At 32.5% G+C, this 11,585-nt stretch overlaps 1 protein-coding gene across 1 annotated transcript; it reads right to left on the bottom strand.

The window, feature by feature from the left end:
* Positions 1–206: 206 nt before the first annotated feature.
* Pxd (Peroxidase) lies at positions 207–11,339 on the bottom strand. Its single transcript, XM_068769435.1, has 13 exons — positions 11,151–11,339; positions 9,767–9,811; positions 9,202–9,392; positions 8,835–9,011; positions 7,803–7,999; positions 6,098–6,296; positions 4,648–4,845; positions 4,023–4,173; positions 3,762–3,938; positions 2,995–3,145; positions 1,830–2,031; positions 1,047–1,155; positions 207–515 (listed from the first exon to the last, which is right to left on the bottom strand). Exons 1-13 carry the CDS (start codon positions 11,336–11,338, stop codon positions 431–433), a joined length of 2,070 nt encoding a protein of 689 aa, XP_068625536.1. The 5' UTR covers position 11,339; the 3' UTR covers positions 207–430.
* Between the last annotated feature and the right edge of the window lie 246 nt (positions 11,340–11,585).

Below are 11,585 nucleotides of genomic sequence, written 5' to 3' on the forward strand. Positions count from 1 at the left end.
CATAATACAAACATGTAATGAACTGTAAAAAAGAAAAATTATTTTAGTCTATGCAACAAAACACTGATTAAAAAATTTAACTTGAATTAAAGTAAAACAAAGTTTTAAGTAGAAAAAAACATTTATTTACATTTTAAAATTAATTTGAACACCAAATTTGTTTCGATGTTGTAACAATAATACTACAAAATAGCACTAAATGTAAATCACGTAGTTCTTAAACGTTTATTTACATAAATTTATAATTTTAAATTAACTATATACAGATATAAAAGTAAGCGTGGAAGAATATAATTTAATTTTAATTTATATATATACTTGGTACCAAAGAGAGTGGACAACAAGTATACTTTGTAAAGTTCGTATGCAAACTTATAAGTACAAATCATGCTATGTAAGCAGTATGTAAGGTAGAAATGTTATAGACAATTCACTTTTTCTTGTAAAATCCATTTGTGTCTGCCCAAAGAGATAAGTCGACCTCTGGGAGTTCATCGCACGGCACCAACTTGTTCCTAAGAATTTTAAATAATTTTAAAGCAAGCCATTGCCACTTAAGCTTATAACTAGAAAAACAGCGGTACATATTTCATGAATGAAATCAGTAATATCTGATAACCAATTGTTTATTTTCATTCTTTTAATACATCTACAACTTTGTTCGCTGTTAAATAAAAGTCATAAGTAGAAGAAAGACGTATATAATGGATCAGTAAACATATGTGATCCGACTATTTACTCTCTTTGTTTATGTATTTAAGTATACATACATATAGCAAAAGCCAGACTTGTTCCTTACCCGGAATCAATATTTATTAATTTGGAAAAAAATATTAGAGTAAAACTAGATTTATATATGATTATATATCTGAGTATTTCACGTAAAATGTGAAATAAAGGTCTCCAAAAGATTTTGCTTTTTTTTGGTTTTACGAATATTTTGGAGCACACTCCGCAGGCCTATCGTTTACAGCTAAGTGAACATCTTGCTTATTTTATCCCTGTGTTCTATTCATAAATATTATTGAGCTAAGAAAAAAGCATACCCATGTGAGACTTGCTCGAATGCTTTAGGCTGCATCATATGTATGTTGTCGGCATTGTCACAAAGCAGTCGAGCCATCGACGAACCACGGCGAATAGATTCAAGTTGACCTACACAAAACATAAAATTGGAATTTTCCATTATATCACGTCAAGCCGTCACTCTCTTGCGAAAAATCGTTTATAATACCTAAAAAACAAACGGACGTTAATTTGACATTTATACAATAAAATTGCTGTCAAAATTAATTAATTTCATAAATAACTAAAACAACCAAATATGATTAAGTTAGGTAACGTTAGCTTTATTGTTAGTTGGCGACTTTCGTGCCTTGCTAACAGTAAAGTATCATTAAAACTAAATGACCCGAACGTAGGATCCTAATGAAGCCCTGGAGCTTATTTTTGTTTGTTTATGTTAATCCCGATAAAGATGTACTATATTATATTTACTATATATTAGGAGGACTGGAAAGTAATGTCCTCTCTGTCGACACATTTTACAGAAATACCTATTGAACTTTACCGCTCCAGCAATTAAAATTATATACTAGATGGCAAAAGGTTGCTGATAACGAAGGCGAATATGTTGTTGATTAAAAATAAAAACTTGTTCAAAATGTAGTCGCGTGGATTCAACTTAAGAAAGCGACTTTACTTTCCGTTCCCAATAACATATTTACACATACACTATTTTAATTCGTAGGTTGTAAAATTGAGGAAAAAACAATAAAACTGTGAAAGATTACTCAAAGTATAGGAGGAGAATAGTTGTTTAAACTTACTTGGAGAAAACGCTGTCTCATGATCTCCCCCATTTTCATAGAAATACCGATCTCCTGTACGTGTCCGGTAGAACTGTTCTGTGAGGATACACAGAAAAGTCGGCCCTGCTTGCGCGCCGGGTACATTCCGCTCTAGGGATCCAGCCACAACCAGTTCCACGTCATCCGGGGTGTCGTAAATAGTTTGGAGTATTTGCACATTCTGTTAATAAAGTTTATTGTGAATCTTTAGTTAAGAGTTTGCTACACATGCATGAATTATGTATTCATGTAGAAATATGTTAAGCCTGGATTAAATTCCTTAAGAACTAAATAATTCCTGGTGTCGGTACAATTTAGGAAAACAAAGTCAAGCTTTTTAAACGCGGTAAAGACGAAGGTTGTACTACAATGTCATAAAACATACCCGTTTGTAATACAAAAGTAACACTGGTTTAAGACAGTGATTATGAAGAAAGTACGCCACTATTTATTATTATATGTATATATATACACAATTTTGTAATGAAATAGGTATATAAATATTCATTGGGCAATTATAAAAAAAGTATAAATAAATTGTGATACACATAAAATCAACAATAATAGGATGTATATCTGATTTGTAAGCAAAAAGCTATAAATCTTCTAATAATGTTTTCAATCAACTCATATAATGTAAGCACTGTAAAATGTGTTATACTCGTATTAATGCATTTTTTCTATTAAAATACGACAGGTCAATAGCTTCTGGCGGTACAAAATCTGCATAGACAGATAGTAAACACTAATTTATGTTAAAATGCCTTATGTAATATTATTTCTTTATTTATTATTTCGAAAACTATTGATCTTTGGATAGGGTGTGCCATACATTATTTGATATCAACTGACTTATACATTCAACTGTTTAAAGATTTTACATCTTTTTCCTACCACCATGTATGTCATGTAATAAACTGTTCGTTCAGTTAAAAAAAGAATGAAAGAATAATTTGATTTGTACAGATCTGGTTGTTTTATCTTTATTGATACGCGGGGTATGTGCCGTTTCTTGCCTCGCCTGGCATGTGGCTTTGCGTGCACATTTTTTCTTAATTTCAAATTGGTTCACGACATCCTACAGCTGAAATGACGACTAATCTATATCAATATAACAACAAAGTTAAATTTCTTCATAGTATACCTTTTCAGAAATAAAGTCGAGCATATCATAGAATGTATTGGGAACTGGAAGATTGCAGGCGGCGCGAGTGGCAACATAGCTTCCAAGTCCGTGATCACGACCTCGTTGAATGTCAGTAGCTCTTAAGTCTCCGCCGTACGTATTGTTACGCCTAAAAACAGCTTACATTCTTTTTATTCAAATAAAACCACAGTACAGATTGAATATTACTAGATAATTAATACAAACAAAAATTGATATTTAAGTGTGTTTTTTACCTAAGATGTGGTGATAACATGCCAATGGGGTCTTATACCAAATATACTGCCATCGCATTAAATCTTTGCGATGATGTAAAAACAAACATTTTTATTAGACATATACTGAAAAATTCGCAAGAACGAATAATGAATCTACAGGGTTGGAAAGAGAGGAGGAGGCAGTTGCCCTTTAATACAACAGAGGTAACAACAATAGGTTTACAGAAGAATAATTTTTTTTTTTCAAAAGAAAAAAAAGTATAAAAGTCCAGCCAAATTTGATAACTTGGAAAAATTTAAAAGGAAAAAAGTTTTAAATAATCTTTGGGTTGACGTTGTTGGTAAATAAAAGATTATCATTGCCTCAAACATTGCGGTCATACCCAAAAAAAGTCAACAATTTGAATCTTTTTTATTATTTTTTGTACGTATATATAATCGTACATTTCAGTTTTACTTTAATTTTTAAATAGAATCGTACTTATATTTCTTATATTTTAGTATATACATCTTACGATATCAACATACTTAAAGAGAAACTGTGTGATTTCCGTATCCCAGAACTGATCACTATAATCTTGCGGCTGAACAGTTAATCCTCGGGTCAAATCGTCAAATACGTTATTAATTTCTAACAGCAACGGCCTGTTAAACCAGTCGCTCATACGCACCGCACCGGATAACTTTCGACTTTCAGTAATCATTCTGTAACAAGAAAATGACATAACAAAGTTGTAAGTTGAAAGACAAATTAATAAGAACAAGAAATGTATTATGTTCGTTACTTACTGTAGATATCCTCTTATTAATGTATGGAAATGTCTAAAGGCTGCGGTTGCGTGTTCATCAAGGACTGACGGATTAACATTCGGATTGTAATCATTAACGTATCCATTAGCGCCAGGGTATATCAGTTTATTCTTGACCATGTTTTGAAAACCTAGCAAATATATTATATAAATTAATCAACTCTACAAACAAATGTGTGATTAATATTTTATATTATAGAAGATAGCCATAAAACAACTACTTTACTCTTTCACAACCTATGTAACACAAAAATTTAATTAAATTTGATTAAACATTTTACCAATAAACCATGTTATGTACACAAAGTATTATTTAAAAAAGAATTTCTATATTATTTTACTTTTAAGTTGACAATTATCTTACTGGAAGACTCGTTGCCCTTTCTTAATTTTCTTGTATTAAGTTAAACATTTTACAAAATTAATCCAAAATGCAATTAATTTGGGATCAGGTTTAACGACTTAACTTCCAGAAACTGTGTACCGGTAAAGTGTCAATAAGAAATTAAGTTAAGAGCTTAGCCTGTATAAGCAATAACTTAAGATTATTGTTTTGAAATTTCTCAAGCCGTCACCACGCGTTATCAACTGCTTATGAAACTCACCGAGGAAAATAGGTAGATATTCATAATAATTAATGTGTTGTATCTCTGCTATGTGTATACGGCGCGCCTCTTGATAGATAGTCTCATCGTCCCAGTATGGATTGAACTTTGCCAAAGTATCAGCTATACGATTATGTTCCCGTAATAAAATAATTTGAAGTACTGTCAACTGAGGATTCTGATTGACTCTGATGTCACCTACAAAAAATCACAAATTAGTCTATCTTTGACAGTTTATTAAAACATTCAATAATTAATGAATTTTACTATCACTATCATGCCCAGTGATAGACACCCACTGCAAGGCATAGGCAATCCCCAAAGGTCGGCACAATGTCTTACGCTGCCCGCATACAGCGATTTTCCGTGACTGTCGTCGCTCCGCTTAATGGTGGGGCTACTGGCTTGGGGTCGCCACTCGAGAACCTTTCAACCCCAACGGCCCATGCGTCAGTTACACGAGCGAATTTAATTTTTAATTGTTAATTAATAGATATAATGAAACTTCCTAAAGTAAAAATTACTTCAATGTTAAGTGAACTATGTTGTCTAGATAATTTGAATTTAATCCTAAAAACTGTTTCTAGTGCTAATATAACAAAATTTTATTGTTATGTTTTTGTACTACACTTATAAAATGAGAACAAATTTCCTTTGCGGTTAATTAAAAAACCCTTTTTTGACAATGTTTCTTTTATATGGTTAATACCATGTTAAATATTCGCTTTAAAATAATGAAAATATGATTATTATGTATAATATTATAATAGCAAAAAAACACGACATAATTTTTAATAAAAAAATATTAGTATCTGTATTACTAAATACCAATGAATTTCCGAGTAGCTAAACGCAAAATTCGAAAAAGACTACTAATTTGGCTATTTTAAAATTTTCGTTGAGGAACAAAGTAAGGTTTCATGGGGAAATATAAAAATGGAAGGGCAATATAAACAATGTAAAAAAAAATCAAAAAATAAGAAGTATAATACATTAATACCACCACCTAAATCCTGCAGTGTACGAAACAGTATATCTATTTTGATAGCTATTGTTGTTTATTACTAAGAGGTTGAATCAATGAATAACGCCATCGCTCTAAAATATCGTTTAGTTATTATTTTTTCTACAACACGTTGGAATTGCAGTGTGCGAGCCATATAGCAACCAAAATGTATGGCCACTGGGGCCATAAGGTTCTGGAGTGGAGACCACAGACCAGCAATCGCAGCGTGAGACATCTACCCACAAGGTGGACAGACGACCTTCTCAAAGTTGTCGGTTGACTTAGGCCATTTCCAACGTGTCTCAATGTAAGTCAGGAGATGTATATGAGAATGATTAAACAGCGACAGGCCAATTATTTTTGATATTACAATGTCTATGGAAGTACTAAGTAATTTATTCATAATTTCATATAAAATACACTGTAAACAACAAACAATCTCACCTGTTAAATAACAAGGTTCGTTAGTGGAAAGCGCAGATTCACAGGTCAACGTGATATTAGGATCCTGTGGGGGCCACTCGCGTCCACTGCGCACTAAAGTGGTCAGACGACCTCCAGTGTAAGCACGAATAGCTGCTGCTTGCGCCGCGCTGCTGCCGTACACGAGAGACAAATCCATATATGCCGTAACTGTTGACAGCTATTAAAAAAACATGTATCATGTAAATCATTAACTAAAAAAACTAATTAACAAATATATTTCTTGAATATTAACACAAGGATGAACATTTTAGCTGTAGAAAAAATCGTATAATTAGCAACGTCTCTAAGTTAAGTAGAACGGTGTAGTATGATATCTCTCAACCGCGTTAAAACGTGTAAGTAATTATTTTGAGGCAGTAGGTAATTGTATTCAGGTACTACAAAGTTATTTCTTTCAAGTGGTTCGTGTAATATTTTACCTGTTCAGATGTCAATGTTTGAGACCTAAGAAAAATATGCGAAAGAAATTCGTGGTTTTTATATTTTTTTAAAGAATGTAAAATTACATATTTAATTAACATTTAAATATGTAGGAGGCGAACACATCATACCGAAGAAGTGCTATCGTCTATGAATTATTAAACTCTCTGGAAAAATTGTTAATATTTTTCTGAACATACATATTTTAATACATCCATTAAGATGCTTTACTCAATATTTACAATATTTACACTTGTTTATGTCTTGCTCGTGAAGACACTACAACCCAAATTATAAAAAGCATAAATACTCATTTCCACAGGACTAAAATCGTGTTTATTCCTGTAGCATCACCGCGCTAGTATACTATAATATTGTGAAAGTTACTGAAATAAACTATGCAACCTTTTTCAACATCCGCAACTGATCCGATCTTTTTTACCACGAATATTTTCGATTTGAATCTGTTCGCCAGATAATTGATGCCCCACGGTAATTAAGATTCTATTGTTATACCTTGGAGCTTTATATATTCTACCGGTTCCAGACCTTCGTTATACAAAAGAATATCACATGTGAGTGTGAACATCGTATCAATGAATATGATACATACGTGACATGTGACAACCAATTTAATTGCGAATATTGTACTGTGATAAAAATAAGGTGAACTTGTTCATAGAACATAAATTCTTTACATATTTTTGCAGATCCCTTTCAAAGTTTTCCTCATCCCATAAAACGAACTTTTGCCAATTTTTTTCCACACCTCGAAACAGTCTATTCCCGATATAGCTTTTAAGAACTTTTTCTACTCTGTCTCCTTAATCACGTTATATTAGCGTCCTATCATTGGTCGTACAACTTTGCAAAATAGTCAAAAGTCGCACGTAGTCAAATCAGGTGAACGGGGTGGTTGAAAACCGATATAAGTTCAATTTTTTGACGCTTTTTCCATAATTTGGATGATATTGGCTCCAATGGAATTAAGTCTTAAAATTGAAACTTTTGACAAAAACTCGTTTACTTTGGAGATAATTAACATACAGACGCTTGGCAAATATTATAGTCGGTCCTACCAACGTAGGAAAAAAATTACCTGCCTTACTTGCACGGGATATGCGAATGATAATTTCACCTTACTTTTTGATCACGGTAGTATTTCTAAAGGTTGGCTATTATTATACAGATAGTAATTAAATTAGGATGGTGAAAATTAAATTTTACACTAGTAAAATATTACCGGCTCTGCTGGTGCATTAGGTGACGTACAGCCTCTATCTCTAGTCGTCGTAGTCCGAACAAAGTTCATACATTGTGTACCCTGTGGTCCGTGAACAACGTCTGTGGGAGGAATTAAGATCGGCGCACAAGTCGGGTTGAATGAAGCATCGGGCGCTAATTGCCCATTATCATCGCAGCATGTCAGTAAATCCTTATCTATAAACAACATATAATTATAATTATGATAGAGGCGTCGAGAGCGGTCTTTCTTAACACATTGATTGCTTAATACAAATTAAAAAGTACATTTGTTCATGCGCCCAGGCCACCAACTACAAATTATATCGAAGCTTCTATACGGAAGAATTTTGTGCAGTAACGTTAAAGTTTGTTAATTCACTTCGTTATAAATATCCGCTTATCCGCTCCGTTATAATACTTGCCCTTTAAGTCGAGAATGTAAGTTACTGCGCTGACACGTGGTGCCTCACTTTGTGTGTCATTAGCATGAGTCAATGAGACATGGAGATGTATATGTGTATATGTACTCGGGCTTTCTTTACGAGATCGAATCAAGGTTGACAAGATCTGCAAATAACCGGCATGGCCCCGCAGGTTCGCAAATTGAAGTAGCAGTGAACAAGCCACATAGCGCGCAGAACAGATGGCTACTGAGGCCTTCTGTTCTGGAGAGAAGACAAAGAGAACCGGAACCCTTTAAAATGCCGTAGAAGTCATTGTGATAATAATAACTAAGGAAACAAAATAAAAGGAGTGGCACCATTTGTCTTTGATTATCATATAATTCTATAGCTGATCCGACCACGGTGCGTGTAATATTGTATAAAGGCTTCTGTAGCCTGTGAGATGTCAAGGCCAATTAGTCGTAGCAACCTACTCAAGATGACAACAATAACAAGCACGAGGCTGCGCAGAATTTTTAAATTTCTTGCCTTTAAATTGTTGTGAGCAAAACGTGTCATTTGATATCGATTACAAGCGTTCCATTCGTCTCGCCACTTAATGTTATCAAAAAAGTTTCAGTACATACGTGTTTGTGCCACACCGGCGGTCAAGGACATGTCGTGCGTAATAATCTGTCCCCACTGTTGGGCGTTCAGATTCCAAATTGGATCAATTAGTTGTTTATCTGGGAAGAGTCTTAAACTGATTTCACGAGGATTTGGTAATTGACGTCCTGTCTGGGAAACGGGTAAAGCGCTGACACCTACAAAAGAATATACTTTAATTAAATTACTTGGTCATTAATTCCAAAAACTAATTGAATTTTAACGTCATCTACTGATTATTTGAAGTATTATTTCCTGAATTCCATATAGATTTGAATTTTTATAATTAAGTTTTTGTTCGTCGAAACAGGTTAACAGATTTTTAAATAAATGACATATTTATCTTACCGTCACCATAATTATACTGCACTAAACGACCGTAAGGAGTCTGAGGCATGCCCCAAATTGGCTTCTGTATATTATTACAAGAGCCGTCGATAGATCTATATCGAGACTTGGCGCAAAATGAAGGAGGAAGACCACATGTTTGTAATGCCGGGTCAAAGCTATTAGTTAGCGGTGGCGGTGGATTGCTGAAACTGTAAAGAACTTTTTTATTAAAAAATATGTACAATTTTACTTTTTTAATTACCAATAGAAAAAATAGTACCATTGGGTACAAAAATAGTTTATATTATATCCTGTAAAATACATACCACATACATGAACCCAACACATAAAAAATAGATAAAAAAATAAAATAAAGAGGTTTATTATTTTTCAAAACATAATTTAAAAACAAAAGGTAACATAAAGCTGGCGCAAAACAAAAGAAAGTAATTTTCAAAACGTATTATGAAAATGTCGGTTCTTCAATTTTTAGGTTGATCAGTATTAATTTATGTAGTACATCCCGGGTGCATCGTATTATACCGGAATGATTAAAATATGCATAAAAAATTTAAAAAATTACCCGTAAGCTGGAACTCCGTACGTAGACGCTGCGACGGTCTCATGACTGAAGGTAATACACGTGTTATACACAGGTACATTTTTACATGCAACATACATTTGTGATATTATTAACAACTACATTTAACTACAAGCATATACAACATTCATATTAAAATTTACTTACAGCATTCTATGATAAACTTTACAACTACGAATATTCGACTAACGTGATGTTTTTTCTACATAGTGCTGTGCAAAGTTAAGCTCAAATCATTCCAAATCTATAGCGTAGCATTCGCTTGTCCCCTTTCTTAGATATAATAGCATAAGGGATAATTACCCAAGATTAAGGCAACTTATAATCTTTAACTAAATGGGCCCTCGTTTGAAGTAATTGAGTCTAGGTTTTTTTAAGATTCTTAATTGACCAATCCAATATATTCACGCAAAATCTAGATTCTATTTTTTAGGCAAGCGCCATAGTTTGTAATGTCAATTAGATAATAATAATTTAAATTTTTCAGTTGCACTATTATAGAAGAGTATTTAGACAAATTTAGGTACTTTTAACAACAAGAGGACACAATAATGAATATAACATTAGATTGTATTACCAATCATCAATTATAATTGACAAAGCATAGTCTGTTTATTTTTTGTTATTTTAATTATATGTCAATATTATTGGCTTATACTGTTTATGTTTAAAAGTTTATGTTCGAATGAAGTTATTTTCTATTTGAATCACCCGAGTGTCCATATTAACAAGGCCTATCACAGACCATAAGGAAAATGTCCGTTATTTTATTGCCTTTTGCACAATTGAGTTTAACAAGTAAGCTCATTGCCGTACACCGCATAGGTAAATAAGCGTGTAATTTTATAATACACAAAATGTTTAAAAATTTTAAAATTTTGAGAATTTTTGTTAATAACGTAATAATAAAACCACAACCATCGAATTGTGAGTGCTTTTATTTACGAACAAGTTCGTTTATTTTCTATTTCGTTGATAATAAATTTGTTTTTTTACAAAGTATAAAGTGCAATGAACAATATTTGTGTTTAGTGTATTTAGTACTTTTCCGTTAGGCGGGCGATCTTATTTTGTTTTCGGAATAAATCTTCTGGTCAAATGTATTCTAAATTAAAGTAACTAACCCAAATTTAATTGTTTTAACCAAAATTATTAATATATCGAAATTTTACAATTTTACTAGATATTTTATTGCACAAATGTCAAAATAGCGTTCATTTTTCATTTCTGCGTATTGTGAACGACTTTTCGCTTACGCCTGGCTATCGGAAAAGTATCTGTATATTTTACTTACCGAAATCCATGTAATTTACAAATTCACTTCGAGAAAAATATTTATTGAAGTTATTAATTTTATTTTACTTACCCATATCCATTTACAGGAAGCCTCAAAGATTGCGCGTTGGGTGTAAACGGTGCATTGGTACTACCAGTAAACTGATAACTAAAGGGTGATACAGTATTAAATAGTGACTGCATTTGGTTGCCTAAATAACTGAGGTAGCCAGCGTGGGCTGTCGATATCAACATTAGCATAAAAACCAGCTTCGCCATTATTTCTGAAACAAAAGAAACTAAATTATAAAAAATAACTTTGAATAATTTCCATTTTTAATTTTTGCAAGTATACTTAGTCCAATTATAAATAATGTTACAACGAAAGCTCTTTCATTATTCCATTAACAAAACATTAATTACTGTAATATTTAATTCTTTATAGATTAATATAATAACATTTCAAATACATGAAGCTCATTCAGAATGCTCTCTATATGATTTAACACAGTCCTTTAAACTTTGA

This window comes from Battus philenor, unplaced genomic scaffold (assembly GCF_028537555.1).
Source record: "Battus philenor isolate CCGP_79_NKW_IND1 unplaced genomic scaffold, ilBatPhil1.0.hap1 SCAF_10, whole genome shotgun sequence".
Taxonomy (NCBI): Eukaryota; Metazoa; Arthropoda; class Insecta; order Lepidoptera; family Papilionidae; genus Battus; species Battus philenor.